This window comes from Stigmatopora argus, chromosome 10, assembly GCF_051989625.1.
Source record: "Stigmatopora argus isolate UIUO_Sarg chromosome 10, RoL_Sarg_1.0, whole genome shotgun sequence".
Lineage (NCBI taxonomy): Eukaryota > Metazoa > Chordata > Actinopteri > Syngnathiformes > Syngnathidae > Stigmatopora > Stigmatopora argus.
In genome coordinates this window covers 14,504,882-14,529,235 of record NC_135396.1, presented here as the reverse complement: position 1 = coordinate 14,529,235, position 24,354 = coordinate 14,504,882, and the positions used below count along the sequence as shown (strand labels likewise).

Genomic DNA, 24,354 nt, shown 5'->3' with positions numbered 1-24,354 from the left:
TATATATATATATATATATATATATATATATATATATATATAAATATATACATAAAAATTGAATCTGTTGTTAGTTAAAAACGATGTTGTTTAGACAGTCCTGATGTTATATGGCTTACATTCTCATAATAGAATGACAGTATGAAAAATGTTTGAATAGGGGAAGACTGTTTGTAATTACTGTAATTTAAGTATGTTGTCTGTGATTGACGTTCCATTAAGTCAAGACTGACCCAGGCCATGTTGACATTACGATCACTAACATCCCAATGGTGGGATCCAATTGCACCAGTTGAGCATATGTACATTATTTCGCTCAAAAGATGTCTGTAATCGTTTGTCCAGTTATATTTCCCATTGGCTTAATTAGCCTACTTTGACTGACACTTTCCATTGAAACTGCTCAGTATATAAACTTGGTTAACAGCTGAGAAAAAAACTATACATTTGATCGGTACAATGTGTTTTTCATGGTATTCTTTTCTATGTTTTTTTCCGTTTAATCACAAGAATCATCATCACTCATGTCCCCGCACTTGTCCGATCATAACCTAAACATTTGTCAGAATGGGGCGGAACAAGCATTTTTATTTTTTTGTTTTTCATTTTCACGTGGTTTCGAGCCTCCTGTGTTTTATTCCATTCCAACTTTGTTTTGATACCAACTCAAAGTTGGCAAGCTCTCAGTGCTTTTAAAATGATCACGTAACTTGCGTACTCTATGTACGGGCGTTTCACTGTTGCTTTCCTGTTGTTTTACTCCTTGTTTTGTTAGAGGAAATACAGTAAGCGGAACAATAAGGTCAAGTCATTGCAGCAGGTGGTATACATGATTGCAATTTTCTGTCGTGGTCATAGAACAATATTCTTATTGTTCGGAGCACATACTTAAAGCAATAGAATTTTTTTAGTATAAGTGACGGTTTGAAAGATGGTTGCTCAAAGAATCAGTTTCTTGCAACCATGATCATAAAGAAAATAATGTTTGAATGCAAAAAACTGACAACTCTCACAGGCTGACATTTTGGAACCACTGAGACATATAAATACTCCCAAGCTCCTTCATGCCAAATCTAACTTTGCTCAAGTTCTAAGTCTTTTTTGAAATTATGGATTGAATGCCAGAGAGATTGCTGCCTGACAGGTTAAGCCAAGCCAAGGGGACCATTGGATTTGGTCTTGTCGTAGAATAAAGTAGTTCTTTATTCATCCCCTATGGGGGAAATTCACTTGCCACTGCAGCTTAGACAAAACATTGACAAATATAGCAGTATATACAAAAGTAAATAGAGAATCAATAGTATTGACAATAATAATCAGAGTAATTACGTGCAGGAACGATAGTGTAATTATTTTCAGAACAGACAGAGAAGTTCGATGAGCCCAGTTTATTTTAACATTGACTGCAGTGCTGATGTTAAAGCTTCATTCCAAGAAATCAAAGTGGCGACAATTGTTTATATAATAATAATATGAATTGTCACATAGCACACTGTTGCATATCAGTGCCAAATATATTCTCTTTGTGCAGAACATGAGAGGTGCTAGCATGCTCTATTGGTGCACAGCATGTAAACATACACAGGTATCAAGAATCTAAAAATAAAATAGGCTCACAGTGTTTAAAGTTACTATACCTTTTTGGTATCCCATTGTTTTTCTTTTTAACCATTTTGGACACCTTTAGTTGGAGGCAATGGAACATCTTTTTTCCAACTTCGCATTGCCTTTCATTTCCATCTTCTTCATACATACAGCCGAAAGCTGAAAACTGTAGCTTACTGACACTGAGATCTTCATTACCATTTTTCCAATTAAAATCTGTGTATGAAATGGCAGAGTGGGAGCAGCACATAGCTACACCCAATCAAAGTATTACAAGAAATTATAGACTACAGTAATAGAGATATGACAAAATACACATTTTTCTTATTTTTTTCCAAAATTGATTCACAATTTAGCCTACTTCCTGGAAATATGGCAGTTTATTGATGTTATCTCCACTATTACATAGCAGAAAAAAATTACATTGTTATTTTTCAAATTCTTAAACACGATTCTTTCTGCCGATGCACGTGATCGAAAAGATTACAATTCCTTTAAGGTCTAATACTTTGTTCTCTGTATGCACAGCTCTCCTTCTTTATATGCATGATCCAAAAATGTTATTTTTAGCTGTAATTCTACCACTGTCATTCTGCCCACGGACTTCTTAAGCTTGTTCTCTCCATCTTATTCGGCTCTTCAAGCAGTAGAAGCATACCAAAGAACATTTCTTTTGCAGCCACCTGAAGATGGACTCTCCTATTTCAAAGAAGGCTCTTTTAAGATGTATTTCCCTTCGAAAGGGGATGAACTGCAGTCACAGAAAATTCAATAAACTATGGAGGATTGGTTTTCAAGACTTCATATGAGGCCTAATTAAATTTAAATTTCCTATATTGTGCGTCAGTTGACTGTCACCTAGTTTGGCCTTTTACTAGTTGAATTTTAACTCAATATAACTCTCAGTATACCTTCAAATTTCTGTGTTTGAATAGTTTTAAAAAAAAATCTAATTATCGTGCAACTGCTGAGGTTAAATGCATTTGGTTGCTTGATGTTTTGTTGATGTCTCTCATTTGGTATGCAAAAGCAATTTGCCCACAGCAAATAGGTATCCATTCATATTTTTTTATGTTACTTCTGTCAAACAAAAGTGCAAAACACTCCAAAGAAATTAAAACAAAAAAAAATTAAAGCACACTGGCGAGTAGTTTACACATCTGCCACACAATTGTGAGATCAAGGCCTTCCACTTTGGATTTTTTCTCTCCTTGCCTGCGTGGTTTTTCTCTGGGTGCCCTGGTTTCCTGCCTCATCCCCAAAATATACGTGGTAGCAGTGGCGGGCCATCAGGGCCTTCTAGGCCTTCTCTGCTGGCCTAAGAAATATCTGAATCGTATATTATATTTTGTCCATCAATACTTATTAAATAATTCCAAATTGTCTGTTAGCTTCCTTTCATTGCTTTTCCCCCCTGGTTGCAATGCTCCCAGATGTGTGTTTTCATATTGAAGCATTTAACCAATCACATTTCAGCCATCATTTGTTGCCAGGGTCAGAAATCTCCCTCAAGGCCTTCACAATCAGTTCTGCAGGCCCTGCTGCATTAAACAAGCATCGATAAGACTGTTGCTTTAACCAATCAGATTTCGAGTTGGCAACACCACAATACCTTGTCGCAGGCGTAGGGATACGTCATTGCCTTCTCGCAGGCGTCGGGATACGTCATCGCTTTCACCAACTATGATTGGCTAGTGATAGAGGGGATTAGCCAGAGCTACCAAACTATATCTGGAGCGAGCTGCACAAGCAAATATATTGTGTTGATTTAAAGCCATTTACAAGAGAGACTTTTCAAGAAAAAAAAGCTGGACATCATTAAGAAAGGTTGGACACCTCCAAAGCAAGCAAGACTGTCGCAACCGGGAACAAACATTTTCAGCACTAAAACGAATAAAAATGTATGCCAGAAATACGACAGGACAGGCTTGACTTTCAGCATTAGCTTCGATGGCGATAGAAAAGAAGGAAGAAAGAAAGGAGGATGGATATTGTGTACAGTTAAAAAGGATTTTTGGTTTGTAAAATATGGCTATATTCCTAAATAATATTTCAATTGTATGAAGTTATTATTGATTATTTTTTGTGTCGCAGCTGTAGCTGCAGTAGAGGTTTTATAGACATAAAATAGTTTTTGAGGGTTGGATTGATTCGCTGAAGGCGTCGCCAGAAAATGTACGGACCGCCGCTGCGTGGTAGTCTGATTGAACACTCTAAATCAGGGGTGGCCAAGTCTGGTCCTCGAAAGCCCCCATCCAGTCTGTTTTCCATGTCTCCCTCCACCAACACACCTGAATCAAATCATCGAGATCGGTATGAAGCTTCTGGACAGCTTGCTGATGAGTTGATCATTTGATTCAGGTATGGTAGAGGAGAGAGATATGGAAAGCAGACTGAATAGAGGCTCTCGAGGACCGGACTTGGCCACCCCTGCTCTAAAATGTCCATAGGCATGAGTGGGTGGCAGGTGTTGAGGGATGTATCCCGACTACTGCCCGTAGTTAGCCGTGATAGACTCCACCATGAGGGTAAGTGGCATGGGAAATGAATGAATGAAATGCTGTATATTGGTCAGAACTTAAAGAAAAAAAGCATTCCTCTGGCAAATGAGACCACCCAATTGTGTGACTGGGAGTGCATCATGCTGCTGTTAATATAGCACCTCCATTATGTAAATTAGCCCTTTTCCCCTGAGTGGGCTTTCACAATTTAGAGCCTTCAATCACACAAAAGCTTTATGGGAGTACACACATTTACACACACACATTTGTACATCTACACTTTCATTTTATATTTTGTGTGTTACTCGTGACAAACACATTTGTGATGACATGGTGATTTAGATAACTAATCACGCATACTTAGTGATACTTAGAACAATACTTAGTGTCCACCACACCCACAAACATAAGCAGACAAAAGTTATTCATTTTTTTAGGGCAAGGTAATTATGCTTTACTGCATTATGCATATGGGCACTGCAGTGAGCGAGAGTGAGTGATCTACTGCATTGGATTGCGTGTTAATTGAAATTAAGGCGCAATACTGAACACCCTGCTTTAATGGAAAACTTGTGATCAATACTCTGTACTGATGAACTGCTCAACGTTTAAGCCCTCGGTGAGTGTGTTTAAAGGTCGATTTCATATGGGGATGGACACATTGCCCAGATGTATATATACATTTACAGGTGCTCTCTTGCTTCTAAGATCCATTTTAATTTGTCTTTCTGACCTTGCATTTGTGTGCAAGCATGTGCGTGCACTTTATCCATGGTGGACAGTGGGAATTTTACATTATGATGTTCAAAATGCAACACTAATTAGACTTCTATTTATTTAGCATCATGGAGCTAATATTTTCCCAAACAGTTATCCTCGTTTATCACGGTGGAACGGTAGACAGTAAGTTAAGTCAATTTCTCCTGGAAAAATCTAAGCATTATTGATATTTCCATGCAGCCACAAGTTGCAGAGAAGGACACACCTAGTGTGGGGCTCGAACCCACGACCCTGAGATTAAGAGTCTCATGCTCTACCGACTGAGCTAACCAGGCCTGTTACAGCTGTATTTTGGTGGTAAAAAAAAAATTCTAAGGGAATTCAGTGCATTTCTCCTCAAAAATGTTAAGCATGGTTGATATGGCCATGCAGACACAGGTTACAACGAAAGAACGATAGCATTTGAGGGGGGGGGACAAAAACAGTCCAACCTTTATATTAAAATATTATGGCCACATGTGGAAATAATTATCTTTTAAAAAGGAGAAGAAGGGAATAGTCATTTCTCTGGTTAATGTGGCAATGCTGACAAATGGGGGAATTTGTGGTGTAGTAGTTTGCATATGAAGGCTCATTTCCTGGCCAATGCCCCCTTTATAATTGCTTTGTACAATTGGCAATCACTGGGGGGCATTATAGTCTACTGTTCACCTTATATAATCTGGGATAGGTACCAGGTACCCCTGTAAATCTGAACCCAGAGAAATAGTGATGCTATGGCAAACAACAATTTTTAAAATTGTTTTGTTCGGACAATTGCAGATGAATGATAACATATATTATTTTACTTCTGAAAGACATGGAAATTGCATCTTATTGTTTCATTGCAGCATGTCAAGTGTGTGTGTGCCTGTACATATTTGAATAGTAGACAAAATCGAGTAGTTGCTACTGTGTGTGCCTAGCCCTGTGATAAACACGTATTGTAATGATACTAGAATGTCTAATATTTTACTAATTCTTTGAAGTTTTATTGTGGCTCACAGTATTTGGCTATTTTTGCTCTGTGGGCCTACCAGTAAACAAGTGATTTTTAAATGAGTGCTTTACTTACAAAATGGCCCACCCAGCTCTTAGTATATTCTTGTGTATACATACACCTAAAACAGCCCACATATACTTGTACTCAAAACGTAGGTCACAAACTCAATATACTGGGATATAAAGGACAGTAAAAACATTAAACAGTTAAATTACCGAGGTCAACATGAAGTTATATATGTACTTGAAAAAGCTAAGATGGATCTAGGCCATGGGTGTCCAAACCGGCTCTCAAAGGAAGCAGTCGGTGCAAGTTTTCATCCCAACCGATGAGGAGGATAGGCTTTGACCTAGAACTAGGCGATATGACAAAAATTGTTATCACAGTTAAAAAAATAAAAAATAAATTATCAGTCAATATCGATAATGATCACGATAACAATCACATTTTTTTTCTTTCAAATTTGAAACTTCAAACTTCTGTGTCTGAGAAAATAAATTACTCTCCTCATTATTCAATTATGATAATAACTATGTTACCTTATTTTAAAAGAAAAGAGAATATTAAATATGATGATTTTAAAACACATTTTTGTGGTTCTGTTGTGCAATAAAGATAAGACAACTCTAATAAAACCTGCAGAAATTTTGACAGGTGTCTTTATTTTTATAAATTTGCCTTCTAACCAAAAGTGTCTCTGCAAAATGAAATAAATAATCAACTGAAGATATCATCACCATTGGCAAGCAGATTATTTTCAAAAAGAAACTACCTAAATTACCTTACGTGACCATTAAAAAAAGTTGGACCAGCTTAACACATTTTAACTCAAGTAACGTTTTCATAATACTTGCATAAAATGGGGGAACTCCGTGATATCATGTAAGAAAAGAATTACAGGCTGTCCTCAAATGAGGACAGTGGGTTAAAATGGGTTAAGGAGATTTTCAATAAGGCTGGTGTTTGTGAACAAGGTATTATAAGCGGCATTTTAATCAAAAGAAAGAAAACGACAAGGAGACTTCACTTAGATCCTTTCGTGTTCTGCATCTCATAATCACGAATTTTGGCTGTGTTATAGTCAGTTTGCTTTCATATTCTGTGTTAGCTGCTCTATTGCTAACCATGCTAAAAATAGCTGTTTGTTCCTTACCATCTTCATCGTCTACTGAACGTTGGACTAGAAGTAGCGTTCACATCGCATCAGCGCTCCTGTTCTTTGTGCTGTTCGTGTAGTGTGATTGCAGTTTGAATCTATCAAATTCTATCGAAAGTTTTTATCATTATTGTTGACAAAAAATATTTGACGATAATTATCGTTATCGTTCTATTCGCTTTCACCAATCTGGTGTCTTAAAAGTATAATGAGTTGGTTGCAGTCAAGTGATGCTTGTTTCAGAAGAAGGCTCCGTGGTTAAATCAGGTGTGTCGAAACTATTCCACAAAGGGCTGCAGTGGATGCAGGTTTTCATTCCAACCCATCAAGAGGACACCTTTTCACCAATCTGGTGTCCTATAAGTGCAATCAGTGGATTGCAGTCAGGTGCTTCTTGATTTCTGCAGAAATTTCATTGGTCAGTGTCTGTGTTGGATTGGTTGGACCAAAAACCTGCACCCACAGCAGCCCTTGAAGACCGGTTTGGCCACCCACCCTTGGGTTAAATTGTCCGAGCTGGATCCTTTGTAACAAAAAACCTGCACCTACTGCCGTTTGTGGAATAGCTCCGACAACGCTCATGCAGACTGAGTCTACATTCTACTCTGAGCTTTTGCTCTACTTTTGATTTATCGTTCATGTCACAAATTTGATTATTTTGATTACGTTACGCTCATATTGAAAGGGTAATACCCAATCAGTCTGCTTGCATTGCAGTCCCGTTAGTTGTTGCCCAAATATATTTTAAAGTTACATCATTTATTTTATAAAATTATATAATTTATTTACACTATATAATACTCGCAAGGCTTAATTAATATATGTTTTCAAACTCCATGTTTACAAGCATATTGGTTTTTTTGACCAGGTGTTTTGTTTTAAAAAAGCTGAAATGAGAACAAATGAGTAATTAAACATTAGATCCACTTCTTAGGTTAGCAGAACTTAATACTGTGAGTGGTAAACAGCACTTCCCTTGGTCGACATTTGAAACATTTCAGGAATTACAAACAATAAAAGTTGCTCATAAAATAAAGAAATATTTTTGTTTATATGATACTTTGAAATGTCCATTTTCATCAATGAGTAATTAACAGGGGGCGGCCCGGTGGGGTGAGTGGTTAGCCTCACAGCTCTGGGGTCCTGGGTTCGAATCCAGGTCACGCCCACCTATGTGGAGTTTGCATGTTCTCCCCGGGCCTGCGTGGGTTTCCTCCGTGTACTCCGGTTTCCTCCCACATTCCAAAAACATGCATGGTAGACTGATTGGACACTCTAATTTGCCCCTAGGTATGAGTGTGCATGGTTGGTCTTTGTCTCCTTGTGCCCTGTGATCGGCTGGCCACCGATTCCGGATGTCCCCTGCCTCTGGCACCAGCACCCCCCGCAACCCTAATGAGGATAAAGCGGTTCCGAAAATGAGATGAGATAAGTAATTAACAGCAAAAGTACATTATTTTACCACATCAATAATAACAAATAAAGTAAAGTAAATACAAATATAAGGGAACTAAATCACTCAACAATACAAGGCATTTTAGAAATGAACTAAGGCAGTGTGGCTCTTTGCATAATCAATTGTAAATGAATAATAATAATCGGACATAGGCCCTGTCGTCATCATCGACAACAACAAAAGAAGAAAAATAGAAGATGAATGTAGTAAAAATGATAATGCTTTGCTAATGAAAGTGTGTTTTGGCAGCGTACAAATAGGAATGTTCTTGAGGCTTTTTACGTGTAAATATTCATCGTTTTACAACACAAAGGTAATTTTCCTAAGCATTTGAATGGCTTTTTCCATTGAATAAGGTAAAGGGTTTCTGAAAGCAAAATGTATTTTAATGCACAGTATATCTATTGCAATTTTGGAACAATAATTCACAACTAACAATAAATTGCTTTGTCAAATTTGACCAGAAAGCTATTTTTTTTTAAATATATGCTGCGGTAAAAAATAACCTGAAGGTTTCAGCAATAAATAATTGGTAGAAAATTATTGAGATATTTCCATACATATTTTTTCACTTGAGCTTTTGCGATATAAATAAATGCAGAAAAATGTTCTATTTTTGGTCGCTGAACCAAAATTATTTTGAGAAATTTTCCTCACGCATATTGCCAATATTTCTCCATGCGGGTCAAATAAATGGTCAAATGCCGTGATTGTGTGTAGTGTATGCCCACGCTAGCTTGTGTAATCCGCGTGATCGCAAAGCGGCTAATTATAGGTCGGGACACTTCAGTCTAGATGATTGGCTCATGCATTTCCACAACCACGTTGACCCCAAGTATTGCGCACCACTAGTCTTAAATAAAAAAACGCAATTTTCTTCTTGATTTGGGACTATAACCCTGACCGCTCGGATGCGGTAGGGGAATCATTTAATGGTTAGTAAGCAGACTATGGTTATCGGAATCTGATTTCCATTTTTAAAAAATGTTATGGATTATAAACGACGCAAAAGCGCTAAGCATGCAGTTTATCGTTATTTTTAAAACTACGAGTTAAACACAGATTTTCTCTTGTAAATGTGCAAATGATTTAATAGCGGGAGTTGTATATATATTCCAATAATTTTCAATTATTCATTTTTACGGCTAAATTTAAAATGAATTATTTTATTGCGGCCAAAATTAAAATTGATTAACTTGGCAAACATTTTTCCAGGCCCATCAATAAAGTAGGCACAATGGATGTTATGATTGCGCCGAGACGTCATGGCGCGATCGGAGGGATTTGGACCCAGTAGCGGGGAAGCAGGAGGGGACGAGTCGAATTGTGCTCATGATAAACTTTAATGACTCAAAAGCCTTACAAAATAACAAGGACTTGTACATCCCAAAACGAAACAAAACCAGAGCATGGAGAACAGTACCTCTGCAGCGATGTATGCAGTATCACGCAGTACGATCCGAAAATGAATACCACTTCCGTGGTGCTTAAATACACACATCTGGAAGTAATCATGAATCACTCGCAGCTGCTCTAACCTAACGGCAAGCCAGGAGGGACTAACGCGCTGCTCCTGACAATGGACTATAAACCATAAGTTTTAAAGTGGGAGAAAACAGTAGCCTACTGTTCTGTCCTTCACGAACGAATAATTCAAAAGAACAAATTGTTAGCTGAACGAGTCTTTTCATGCATTGATATTTTCTTCAAGAAGTAGGAACTTTGGTTGGAGGGGGTTTCGAGGTAACTCATACAGCATTTGACATAGCCAATCAGGCGACAGCATTATCATAGTCAAGAGAGGAGGCAGATACAGATTCATAGTGTCTGATAGACACTTCTGACAAGTGGCCACTCTGTATGCAGTGCGCAGACAAGGGGCGGGACTGAGCCTGTGTCACTTCCCGGTCACTTGCAATACAAATTGGTCCTTTGTCAATAACTTGGCGATTTGTTTTGCAAAGTCACTTTCCCTTGACACATTGGGGATGGGCATGAGGAAGTTGTTTGAACATATCTTTTTGCTGAAATTATTCTAATGATTAAATATACTAAAATGAACAGTTGTACCCTACTTTGTTAAGTGTGTTTAGTTTTACAGTTTATCTCAACGGGGGAGAAATAAAATGCTTGACAATTATCAACAGTGGAATCTTTTTGGGTGATCGTTAGTTATCTTCCAAACGATATTCAGTTTGCATTCGATTCAAGTTTGATCAATTAAATGATCATGGCAGATCGACACCAGTTCTTTTTTAAATCTATACTCTTGTTGCGGGGCGGCCCGGCGGTTGAGTGGTTAGCACCTCGACCTCACATTTCTGGGGCCATGGGTTCGATCACAGGTGTGTGTGTGTCCTCACTGTGTGGAGTTTGCATGATCTCCCCAGGCTTGCGTTGCAGGGTAGAGTTGTTAACACTCTAAATTCCCCCTAGCTATGAATGCGGGTGTGAATCGTTGTCTGTCTCCTTGTGCCCTGCGATTGGCTGGCCACCGATTCAGGGTGTCCCGCGACTGGTGCTCATAGTTAGCTAGGATAGGCTCCAACACTCCCTCTGACCCTTGTGAGGATAAGTGGTTTGGAAAATGAATTAATGAAAAGTTCAAAATTTAGCCAAAATGAATAAAAATAAAACAATCTGACTGAGTTAAGAAGAGAACTTGACACAGAAGCATCTTGGGCTCTCTTAACATCCTATATCAGTGGCTATTGAATGATAAATATCTTACATTTAAGATCCTAGATTTTAAAATTAATAATTTATTAACCAAAATATAATTAAAACCAAAGATTTTTATTTTTTACTGGTGCACTTTTGTTGACTCCTCGGCCAAATGAACATTAAAGTAATGAAATCATGGCATATTACGATGGCAGTCAAATTGGATTCATAATGTTATGTTTCAAAGTGATGATATTTATTAAAAACAGTGTACGCTCCTTTTCTTACAGCATGTATTGGCAATAAGATCATTCATTCATTCATTTTCTGAACCACTTATCCTCACAAGGATCGCAGGGGCTGCTGTAGAACCATTCATGCTCACACATACCTAGGAGAAAACCCACACAAGCTCGAAGCGATCATCTGAACTCCATACAGTGAGGACCAACCTGGGATTGAACTGTCAACCCCAGAACATTAAGACTGATGCGCTAACCCCTCTCCCACCGGGCCACTTGGTTTGATCTTGTATTGTAATATCTTACCGAAATCATGTTCTTTATGGACTTACTGCCTCCTCTGACCCATGTTCAATTTTGTATTCCAACAAAAGTCTACGTATCTACATACTCGTTTTCCATTGAGTCATCCGCGCCCTGCGGATTCTGACTTCCCCTTACGTCCTCAGTTTCAACTATGCAGATGCACAACATTGCATATATATAATTGTTATTGTGCAATTTCAATACCTCTCATTCTGTGTAAATCTTGACAATTTAATTTTGTATATTACTATATTTTAAGATTCTGTCATTTAATTTATGTTTGCCCAATGACTTTGGTTAGGTTTACACAACATTTTTACAGATTTTAACATTCTCAGTTATTAAGTTGTGATGTTAAGGGGGGTATTTAGTTATTTTTTATAAGCAAAGCCTATGTTTGAAGACTACTGTTCGGTTCCACATCTCATTTTCTTATTTCATCCCATATTCGGGAAATTTTCTTGGGTGCAGTAGCAAGACAGTAGCAAGCACAGACACAGAAGACATTGTAAACCTAGGTAAAAAAAACTGGAGCCACACACAAAAAGTCCACAAGGTGGGGACCTTCTGCAGACTGAGACTGAGGTTAAATATGCAGAATCACTCTTTCAAGATGATCCGCACAGTCCCTCAGTAGTCTGGAGGTGATCATCTTCCTTGCCTAGATCCTCCTAAGCTGTCCTATCACCTAATCAGCAGCAGCGGAGAGGCCGGTGGGGGGCTTCAAAGCACACAAGCACACAACTCTCCTGTTGCATCCTGGCACCGACAGCTCCTCCATCTGACCGGGGAGAGATCTCACGCTCCTATAACAATGAGGGAATTCTCGGTCGCCTCTTCTCCCAGCACTATCGTCCACTGCTCACAGCTTATATTCACTATGATCGTGGAGGGTGCTGGTGCCTATCTCAGAGGCCAGAGGAGGGGGACACCCTGAATCGGTGGCCAGCCAATCGCAGGGCACAAGGAGACGGACAGCCATGCACACTCACACCCATACCTAGGGGCAATTTAGAGTATCCAATCAGCCTACTTTAAATGTCTTTGGAATGTGGGAGGAAACCGGAGTACCTGGAAAAAAAATTGGACGTTTCGTCGAAAGACGTTTGGTCCCCGGACGTTTGGTCCCCGGACGTTTGGTCCCCGGACGTTTGGTCGACCGGACGTTTGGTAGAACAGACGTTTGGTCGACCGGACGTTTGGTAGAACGGACGGGCCGTCGAGCGGACGTTTGGTCGCCGGGTTCGCTAGCTGTCCAATTATGAGAGAGAGAGACAGTTGAGAGAGAGTTTACTGTTGAAAGCGAGCAACCAGGTAATCTCTCGCTCTCAAAATTATAAGCATGAGAGAGAGAGAGAGTCCTTTCTACCAAATGTCCGGTCGACGCCCCGTCCGTTCTACCAAACGTCCGGTCGACCAAACGTCCGGGGACCAAAGATCCGGGGACCAAACGTCTTTCGACGAAACGTCCGAGTGCCGAAAAAACACAGGCTTGGGTAGAACATGCAAACTCCACACACGTGGACCGACATGGATTTGAACCCAGGTCCACCACTGTGATGCTGACGCGCTAACCACTCAATCCGCCGAGCCGCCCTGTTCAGTTCCTATTATTTCAAAATTCACCGCTAGACTTTTTTTCGGCGCCTTATTGTTCCCCGCATAACATTGTTGCCATTGAATGTGTGTTCATGGGCATCCTGGTGGAAAAACAAGAAAGTGAAACACGGGAAAAGATGATGGAGGCAGTAAGACCCTGAGGATGAGCAAGCAATATGGGTGGGAGGAGGAAAGACCGTGTTCACTCTGAGCTGTGTGAGCTGCAGCTCGTGGTGTCAGTGTACCAGTGTGTGTCCCAGGCTGCTGTTGCTGCTGCGAGTTTGCGCATCACAGCATTGCCGCGTGCGTCAGTGCGTGTGTGACTCCAGCGCTCTCTCTGCGTACGACAGGTGGAGATGACATGACCGCGTTCCAGAGGAAGAAAGAAAAAGACCTGTAAGGGTTTATCGCACTTTCCTTTCACCTTGCATTCCCCTGCACATGTTTAAATTCCTGCATTCCTCAGCTCAGAAGTTACTAGATTAGTGTATGTGCGAGTTGTTTTGTCCGGATTGTGAACGCTGACTTTATGTGCTGTACACATTTTTTTAAAAAAGCTTGTGTCCTGACTTTTCTTTTTCTGACACCTGTAGACGAGGTCAGCAAGTGTTACTGCCTCCTGAGGAGAGTACAGCTCCAAGCCTGACAAGTAGACAATCCACCACGTTTTCTGAACAAGTCCAGGTAAGTGTAGAATCTCCTCTCTTGTCTTGTGGCTACATGATTCGTAGTGTCAAAACAGGAACTCAAACAGGATACAAAAAGATCGCCACCCTTATTCTCTCTTCCCTTTATTGATTGTCATCGCCCTTACCCTCAGGTAGTGTAGATAATGAAACTGCTTTACAAAATCACACTCAATGTCAGACACATACCCACACAGGTTTTTTTTTTGTTTTTTTGGGTTAACTTTTGTCTCCGTAGAAGGTAAGTTTGTGCTCCATTGGCTGGAGCCTTCTTTTCCCCTTATGATTGAATAGGTTTGATTCTTATCACTTGCTTTTTCTGTGTGTGAGGCGTGGAGTGGTGTGTGTAAGGGTTCAGATACAAATCATTACAGACAAAATGCTCATGAAAATCTGAGGGAGGAAATTAAAGCCAGGGAGCGTTTGTTTGAGTGCTGGGTAACCGCATATTTTATTGTGCCATGCGTGCATGTGAGATATGGTGTTGGTGTCTTATTGTCTTCGCTCAACCTGTCCATTCACCAAAGGATATAATACAGCCAATGTCGTTTCTCGATTTGTATTACAAGATCGCCCCCCACCCCCCACATACATACACACAAGTGCATGCACATTTTATCAAGCACCAGCAGCATGATTATTACGCAACAAGTGTGTGTTTTTATCCACATTTCAAATTGAACAAACCTTTTATGAAAATGGTTTGTGAACCTGCTCCATTCAGAATTAATTCTCTACACTGCATTAATACAAACAAGATAAAACATATTTTGTCACGATATTTTACAAAGATCCTCTTGTGTATCTCAGAATTTAATTCCGGTTAGGTCTAGGTTCCTTTGGGGTTTAAATTGGGTTTTTGTGTATTCTTGATTTTTTCCCGTCTTGTGATTTCCCATTGATTTCACCTGTTGTTGCCCGCCCCTGGTGTCTCTCCTTATTCGCTGCCTCTCCTGTCACCCAGCTGTTTCTGATTGTCTCGGCAACCCCTGTCTTTGTGTCTAAACCCTGAGTGCTCGTCAGCCCCATGTCTTCTGTTCATGTATGCCCACGTCCAGTCCTCCCCAGACCTGTCATGTTTTCCCCCGTACGTCTCATCCCATCTCATTTTCTGAACCGCTTTATCTTCACAAGGGGGTGCTGGAGCCTATCCCAGCTGACTTTGGGCCAGAGTCGGGGGACACCCTGAATTGGTGGCCAGCCAATCCCAGGGCACAAGGAGACAAACAACCATTCACACTCACACTCAGACCGAGGGGCAATTTAGAGTGTCGATCAGCCTACCATGCATGTCTTTGGAATGTGGGATGAAACCGGAGTATCCGGAGAAAACCCACGCAGGCCCTGGAAAACATGCAAAATCCACATAGCTGGACCAACCTGGATTTGAACACAGGATTCCCACTGTGAGGCTGATGCGCTACCCCCGTACGTTTGGTTTTCTTATTTAAGTTGATACTTTGTCACTTTTCCCTGGTTTTTGTATTAAGGAATGTTTTTAGTGAGTATGTTTTATTTTAATATAGAATTCTTTAGTGCACCCCATTCCCTTGTGTGACACCCTTGCTTAATACACATGGGTCCATTCCTTCACTCACCACTTTTCCTAAAACCTAACAATACCTCTCTCTCTTGCTGCTCCCCTATGAGGTTACTTTGGTCTTGTATTTTTTTCCAGATTAACTTTAATCGTTATTTGTTCAGCCCAGTGTCTTGTGTGTGTGTCTTTGTTGAGATATGGGTGCAATGTTACTATCTGTGGTTACTTACTTGGCTGTCATGACTGAGGCGTCCACATGCGTATATCCACAGCCAAGCTATGACGCTTAAAACCTTGTTTAACAACATTCCACTTTTGGCTCATTGCTAAGGTGTTGCCATGACGTGAAATCCTTGGAAGTGGCTGCTGACTCATGTGCAGCGCCACCTGTTGGCCTTGCCCCTGAGAATTACACATCTCAGAGTCTCAGAGGTCCATTACGTGAGATTAATTTAGTCTGTTTTGGCAACTGTTGGACTCATGATGTAGTTTAAAATTCAAGTGATGACAAAGATACTACCTGACCATGGGGCAGTGGCACATTTGGCTGTGTCAAGGTTTTGGCACCACCTTACATGAGTATGTCTGTGTGTGTAAATGTTTACTGTGTGTGTGTACACATTTTGCATGAGAACTTGAAGCAATGAGGCAGCAAAAGCAGCAGGTTAATCTCTTCCCAGCCCTCAGCAGAACAGATGTGGGGATTAATTTGTCAGGGAATCATGTGGCGCTTACATGCTTGTGTGCGAGCCTGAGGCTGAAATTCAGTAAGATAAATGTTATTGTGTAGCCAAGGGAGGAAAATGTGGATACCTTTTTGACAATACAAGGAGTTGCTGGTCGGAATTAATTAGTTAGACCTTAAGTGTCCATGAGGTAGCTATCATCTTATTCCAGAAGATTTTGTTGCCCAATTTACACATTCACTTGTCTTGTGATAGTGGTGAGGCCTAAACAATTAATGATGCAAGTGAATGAATTTTAGCGTCACTCTTCGCACCATATTATCAAGTGTGGTGACGCATAATGTTGCCAAACAAACTCATTTCAAATGTGCTTTCATGAGGATACGTTTAATGCATACAAATAAAATTACCCAACATTCCATGGACCAATGTTACAGTGGCTTTTTGATGTTGGGCCCATTTCATGCATACTCTATACTTTCTTTCAAGCTTTTTGATGAATCCTCTTTAATTGTTTTGTCAATGAATACATGTTTATTACTTTAAGGGAATTATACACAATTGAGACTTGTTTTTTTTTCCTTAATCGAGATGGAATCCTTTTATGCGGAATGCAAAAAAAAAAATCCTGAATAATATCTGCGGGCTGGTGGTTGAGTCCGCCTCACGGTTCTGATTGAGGGTTCGATCTCTAGTGGGTTCCGTCTTTTATGCTGTACGCAAAATAAAAGAAAAAACTATGAAAGGTTTATGCATGTTTGTTAGTCCCACTGCACCAAATTTACTCTCTGCTAGTCTGTGTTTTTGAAATGCAGAAACTATTTCACTGATTTTAGTAAGGTGAAGTTAAGAATCATGAACCACAAATAGGTGGGGTGCTTATGTGTATATATATATATATATATATATATATATATATATATATATATATAAAATATAAATATATAATATATGTACATATATATACATATATATTATATATTTATATATATATGTGTGTACACACACGCATACACAATCAAATCCAAACTTTCAAACCATTGAGGTTTTAACAACCAACACAAATAAGAATACAAATGTTTGGAAAGTAACTTAGAATATATTTTATCTCATTGCAAAAGATCACTTATGCACACAGTGACAGTACATTTGTTACAAACCCTGTTGTTTTATTTTCTGATTATATAAAAGGCTGTAATATATCATATTCATCAAGGGAACAAAATAAACAGGATGCAACAGGATGCAACTAAGACCATTAATTTTTTTTTTGGCAAATTATTTCATATTTCCTCCTCAAATACTTTCTTCTCACTCTAAAAATATTTGCTTTCATTTTTCGAAATGATATCTCCGTTCCACAAAATAGCAGTACATCCGTAATTGATGGTTTCTTATACTGACTGCATCACTGAGGCGACATTTAATTTGCTGTCACATCATAATCATATGAGACAGTCCAGTCATGCCCCCATAGGAAGCACCTTTTGAATGTAATGTGAATAAGCGAACAGCATCGGAGCGTATTGCCAACCTGCAGGTTGAAAATAATTATCTCTGTTTGAAGCCTGCTGAAGATCACAACTGTACAGAAATGCATACTTTTCAGCTTCCTTCCAGTCCAATGTGTTTTAGCATTTTGTCTTATTAGCATCATAATATATGACATTAATGTTTAGATAATTCATGCAGTTTAGATCATGAACTATTCACTCAAGTGGATCAAGAAGTTAGGTAATGTGACATTAATTTTTGTGCAGCTAAATAAATTCTTAATTGAAATGTGTTGAATAGAGTTCAATATACTATTTGTGCTCATCACAAAATTTCCCATCACATTATAGTAGGAGTCTGGCATTATTATTTACCACTAATGATCCCTCTAAGCTGCACACGTATGCAATTGCGCACTTCTCTCGTGTTCTCCGCACACAGCAAGCATGTGCAGTGCTCAAAATGCAATCCAACCTGAATTGTAAAAAAAATAAACACATTACATTTTTTTCTTTGCCATTTTGCAATGCAACTCAGAAACTGCCAATCTATCATTGGCAAACTACAACAAACGGTAATTACAGGTAAAACTATGACTAACACTGTCCAGTGCCTTTGTTTTGCAGGTTAGCATATAGCTAACGGTTCATTTGAGCTGCTGCCAACCCTTTATAATAACGAAATGCAGTTTTTTCAGATGGAATGGCTGTCAGAGTATTTGCAAATAGAAGAATAAGTGATGAAATTGGGTGAGAAAGGTTTCCTCTACAAAACATGATGGAAAAATATTGCATATAAGTGAAAACCTGACTATATCAAGTGACATATTCAGCAGTAAAGTCATTTGAATGAGAATGAGAACGACAGACGTGAAAAATAAGGTACATTTTAAGTCAGATTTGTGCATATCCTAGTGACATTTATTGTTTTATATATGGGTATTCATCATTAAATGTTATTATGACCAGATCATTTATGGGTTGTAGACATGACACTGGTGTGTGGCCATAGCGAGCACTTGTGATGTTGCTCACACTGGTCCTCAGTGTGCTCAGGGAGGTTGTCTGTATGCCCAGACATATGAAAAAATTCAGGGAACATTGTTTACTAGTTCTCGATAGTTATTGCAAGCAATGATTTGTTTTTATTTTCTAAAATTGTCCATTTATGAACAAATGCATACTTCTGTTAAATTACACCCAGGCACAGTTGCTACAAAGGGGCAACATGTGACTTTCATTATTAATGGATACAGCTCAGGAAAATGTGCAGGGAGTTGACAGCTTTAGATGCAAGTGTCACAGAGCGTCATAAAATGCATAGCACAGCATTATTTCTATCATGTGCCTGAACCACTTTTGTTTCCTCTTTTGATTTGAAAAAGCACAAAGGGGCAATTTCAATTCTGACGTGTAAAAAAAAGAAGAAAAAAAAAGATAAAATTGCTTTTCCATATTTTATTTCCGTTGGCATTAATGAGAAAACACAAGTCAGAAAAGGGAAGGCATACTGGGTCTTGTTCTACATTGCTTAAATGACATTAAGGTGTTCACCACTTTTACTGTAAATGGGCCTCATGAGAACTTGGCAGCAATTGTAGTAAATTAGCTCTCACTTACATAATGTAAACATTAAACACCTTGGTGCAGAAAACACAGTCTGGTGTGCATTCCAAAATAGGAGCTATTATTAGCACAGTAAAGTTTTGTCAATCTTGCAAGCAAATGTGGATTTAAAAAAAATGTGATGTTAAATTTTGATCATCCAACCACACACTATCAGGCATCCCTTTGCTGCTAACTGAAAAGCATAATACTAGAGTCAGACATGAACAAAAATCAACCTAAATTAGGTATTATATGATAGAAAAGGTAACAGAGTACCATTGTTATTATTATTTTCTGTGAGGAAGCAACAATATCCACAACATCTCCCTTGTGACACAAAAAAATTGGAGGTTTTTATTTTTTTTGTCTATATTTTCCTGTACTGACAATATAAAGTTGTTCTCCAATTTTATTTAAAAAAATCCAAAAAAGAAAACCTTAAATATTTCAAAAATGTTTTCACATCGACCTTGTATCGCCAAAAGGTCTGCGGTTCGAGTGATGTAAAAATCCGTCATGTAACAATTTAAATCTCGTAATTTTATTTTTCTTCCAATCTTACTTAATTCTGCAAACATTAAAAGCATTTTTGTGCTCACACAGACGTTACACCGCTAAAAGTTGGAAGTCTCTCAAACAAAATACATTTCAGGTCGCGTAACATAAAAATAAGCAACAAAATGCCTTTTATCTCATGATAGTATAATTTGAATCTTTTAATATTACAATATATAATTCATTCATTCATTCATTTAATGAACCGCTAATCCTCACAAGGGTCGTGGGGGTGCTGGAGCCTATCCCAACTAACTACGGATACCAGGCAAGGGACACGCTGAATCGCTGGCTAGCCAATCGCAGGGCTCATGAAGACGGACAACCATTTACGCTCACATTCATACCTATGAGCAACTTACAGTGTTTAACCAGACTATTCTGCATGTTTTTGGGATGCGGGAGGAAACCGGAGTACTTGGAGAAATCCCATGCATCACGTGTCCCCCGTCTCCTGCCTGAATTAAAAGATCATCTATAAAAACTATAGTTACTGATGCACTACACCGTTTTCACATGTATTTTAGGATATTTGCTGGATTCTTAATGGCTGTAATATTCTAGCAATCATAGGTACCAATATTCTACCTCAAAATTGACAGTCTGTTTTGTTTTAAGTCTTGGAATCATTTTAAATTTAGTTTTTTTCCACATTCTTGAAGCTAATGCATAGAACTAACGTGGGAAGGCTTATGCTCTCTGTCAAGAGTGGATGATCTCCATGTCACCAAGTCAGCAGTGCAGAAGCAGAATTGATAGAAATGATAGAGCTCGATACCAACCTACTGAAGAGAAAAAAGTCAAGACAAAAATAGCTGTAGTTGATTTTCTCTTTTTACAGATGCAGTTCTCTTGAACGAAAAGATGTCGATACACAATTCACAACGAATTAAAAAACAACATCTTTGAACTCTGATGAAAAAGCAGTTTTTTGAGAAGAACAACATTACTATTATTTTAGAAAGTCCAATTGAAAACTAGTCTGGCCAGTCATGCCTTCCATTATGGAATAAATTCATTCATTCTCCATATCGCTTATCCTCACAAGGGTTGCGGGGGTGCTGGAGCCTATCCCAGACAACTGTGGGGACACTTTCAACTGTTGCCAGCTAAGCGTAGGGCACAGTGAAATGAACAACCTTTCAACCTCACATACTTAGCAACAATTTATGTATCGTCTTCAACCAACCAACCTACCTAGCATGCAGTTGGGATGCGCTTGGAAAGCAGAGCACCCAGGGAAAACTCACACAGACATGGGGCAAACATGTAAACTCCACACGCGAAGGTCCGTACCAACCAGGGATTGAACCCTTGTTCTCATAACTGTTAGGCAATTGTGGTAACCCTTCTTACACTGTGCTGGCCTACAGTTTATATATTTCTTATGCTATTGAGCAAGTCCAATCCAGCCTCTACAGTCATTGAATATATGATAATAGAAAAATACAACATGTAAACCATGCATTTTGGATGTTCCCCTTATCATACATTCGAGGAGGAGAGTTTAAATGTTTGCATTGTAGAGAACCAGCACTTTGTGAACATGCCACAAGACAGTAACAGAACAGCAATGAATGAAAATATATTCCTCTTCACTACCGACCTACCTACCCAACCAATATGTACACTGTCTATAAGTTAGCACTTAATTTCAAGGTTATTTTTCTCTCTGCTACTTTTCATTTTCTCCTTTGCTTTCATTGTAATATTGGAAATGTGCTGAATATTTGATAGTCTGTGGCATCAAGGTCGGCAAAGAAAAATTGCTGAAAAAAGATTGAAAAGACCCTCAAGGAATGATTTCAGAGTGAGATTTCCGCTGGGGATTTTACTCAAACAGAGGTGGTTCTTCTTAATGTCCATATTCACGCTGCTCTGACCTATAGTTTAACCAACACTTTGGCATAAGATAGAGTATGTACCATCATTGTTCAAATGCTTTCTTTTGTGTGTGGTCTAAGTTTTCTTTCGGTTTGATGGGCGATAAATTTCCATCTTACATGTCCCACCAACAAAGACGTCACTTAAATCTATCTACTCAAATGCACTCAAATTCACACCTTTAATGTTCCTTTGGCTGAAAGGATGTTGTCCCTTTCATTATATACCTTATACTCTAAAAGCTCAGCTGTGCCAATAGGGACAGAGCGACCTGGAGTGAGTGGCTTTTATAGATCCCAGTGGACAAACCGACAGTAAACTGGGAAAAGGAAATATGAGCCTCCATGCAGTTGGATGCCCAATCACTATCTAGTACAATCAGCTGTCATCCGCACCCTCATAAAGAAATGTAGATTTTAAAAATGTTTTGCCGGGGTCCTGTAAATCAAGATTTCAAGGTCAGCTTTCGAACGTTTTCAATTTTGAGCACCACTGGAAAAAATAAATCAATACTTTCCTAAATTGCACCACCATATCGGTGATGATTCACTATGGTTATTACAATATAGTAGTTTGCATTATACCACCCACAAAAAGTAAAACATAAAAAGAAAATTTTAAAATTAGAAATAACAACGCATGCTTTGTCATGTTTGTATTGGAGTATTTATTATCCAGAAGAATTTTGACAACCTTTAGTCCAGCTCTTGGCCTTTTGGGGTCTGAGCCAATCAGAGGAAAGAGAGGAAAACTGCAGAATTAACATCACTAAGAAGCGAGTATCACGTTGAATAGAGTTGTTGTAGGTTCATCAATGCACAACGTTTTGTCAGGAATGCACTTGATTTGCTCATTAAAAGAGGCACATAACATCCTTTTAAGCGTTTTAGACAGGAAACAATGTTTTTGCTCTTTTCCTGACCAGTTAACATCCAAAATAATGGCTTAATGTGGATTGTTCGATAATGAGTGTGATGAAAAGAGCAATCATCCAATCCAACCAAGGGTTCTTCCCCTAAAACAGCCTCAATCGGATCTTTCCCAGATGAACTTGTGAAATATTTATAGGGCAGCTATATGTAACAAGCCATCTGGCCTGCCCAGTTAACCGTAATATTAAGTGATACCAGTTTATTGGCTGGAATGCAAACTGTATTTATCCCACAAATGCACAAATGACCGAATGTGGAATTTTGTTTGCCTCATATTCACTCCTACTTTATAAAACCGCACCAGAGAGGAAAGTTTATTTGCTCCTTGAGGTGAAAAAAGGAATTGGACATCCAATGCCATCAATGGAGCTGAAAGATAAGCATTCACAGAGAGTAGTTTCAGTTTTAGGGCATTGGATCTCTGATGTTGCCAATAGTGGGAAATGAGTACATTTTGGTCACCTAATTTTTAATGTTGTGTCACATTAAAAGAGTGGAGCCTCAGTGTTCTGAAATTGAGGGTTCAATCCCTCCCTGGTGGGCTCTTCCTGTGTGGAGTTTGCATGTTCTCCCCATGCATGTATGGGTTTTCTCCCGGTACTCTGGTTTCTTCCCACATTCCAAAAACATGCGTGGTAAACAGGTTGAACACTCTACATTTCCCCAAGGTGTGAGTGTGAGCGTGAATGGTTGTCTGTCTCTCTGTGCCCTGCGATTGGCTGGCCACAAATTCAGGGTCCTCTGCCTGGTGCCCAAAGTTGGCAGGGATAGGCTCCAGCACCCCCCACAATCCTTGTGTGGATAAGCGGTTCGGAAAATGAATGAATTCATGTGAATTGGATTTTTAAAAGTATGTAAAAAGTTGGCTGAGATACATTTTGAAATGTGAACAATTAAGTATTTTTTTTGCCTTGGAAATAAATGGGCTTTTATTTTTAAGAAAAAATGTTAGAGAAAAATGCTTTGCTGCAACTGTTAATGTTTGCTGCAAGATTGAGAGAGAGACTGTGTTGCATAAATTTTTAAAATGTTTGGACGTTCGAACAGTGTGAATCAGGAGTGTGCGGACTGTGCAACGTGTCGAAAAAGCGGACGGGAAAGAAAAACGTGAATATTATATTTGGGGAGCTCTCCTAAGAAAAGTATCCCCAGAAATAGAAATTTACTGTGGCATGGTTGTTAGCACATCTGTCTCACAGTTCTGAGATTGAGGGATGAATCCCCAGTGGATTCCAACCTTCCTGTCCGGAGTTTGCATGTTTTCCCCGTACCTGCGTGGGCTTTGTCCAGGTACTTCTGTTTCTTCCCACATTTCCAAAACAAGCATAGGAGGCTGGTTGAACACTCTAAATCACATGTGTCAAAGTGGCGGCCCGGGGGCCAAATCTGGCCCGCCGCATCATTTTGTGTGGCCCGGGAAAGTAAATCATTAGTGCCGACTTTCTGTTTTAGGATCAAATTAAAATGAAGAGTATAGATGTATTTTAAATTTCCTGATTTTCCCCCTTTTGAATCAATAATATTAATTTTTTTAAACAATTTCTTCTGTGTTTTTAGTTCAAAAATCATTTTGTAAAATCTAAAAATATATTATATATAAAAAACTGAATATTCAGGGTTTTTAATCCAGTTCTTTTAATCCATTTATTTAAAAAAAATCTAAATATTATATCTAAAAT

The 24,354-nt window shown here is 38.9% G+C and overlaps 1 protein-coding gene and 1 non-coding gene across 3 annotated transcripts in view; one reads left to right on the top strand and one right to left on the bottom strand.

Moving 5' to 3' along the window:
* The window catches only part of pde2a (phosphodiesterase 2A), a 192,906-nt gene that overhangs the window by 60,592 nt on the left and 107,960 nt on the right, over positions 1-24,354 (top strand). Inside the window, exons 1-2 of one of the 2 annotated variants that reach the window (XM_077612069.1) lie at positions 13,458-13,687; positions 13,885-13,975. In XM_077612069.1, the coding sequence (XP_077468195.1) occupies positions 13,653-13,687; positions 13,885-13,975 (126 nt within the window). In that variant the 5' untranslated portion in view covers positions 13,458-13,652. Of the gene's footprint in view, positions 1-13,457; positions 13,688-13,884; positions 13,976-24,354 lie in introns of those variants that run through there. The other variant, XM_077612068.1, reaches the window with a different exon arrangement.
* Positions 5,089-5,161, bottom strand: trnak-cuu (transfer RNA lysine (anticodon CUU)). The gene has a single exon. It is a non-coding gene; the product is annotated as a tRNA-Lys (tRNA).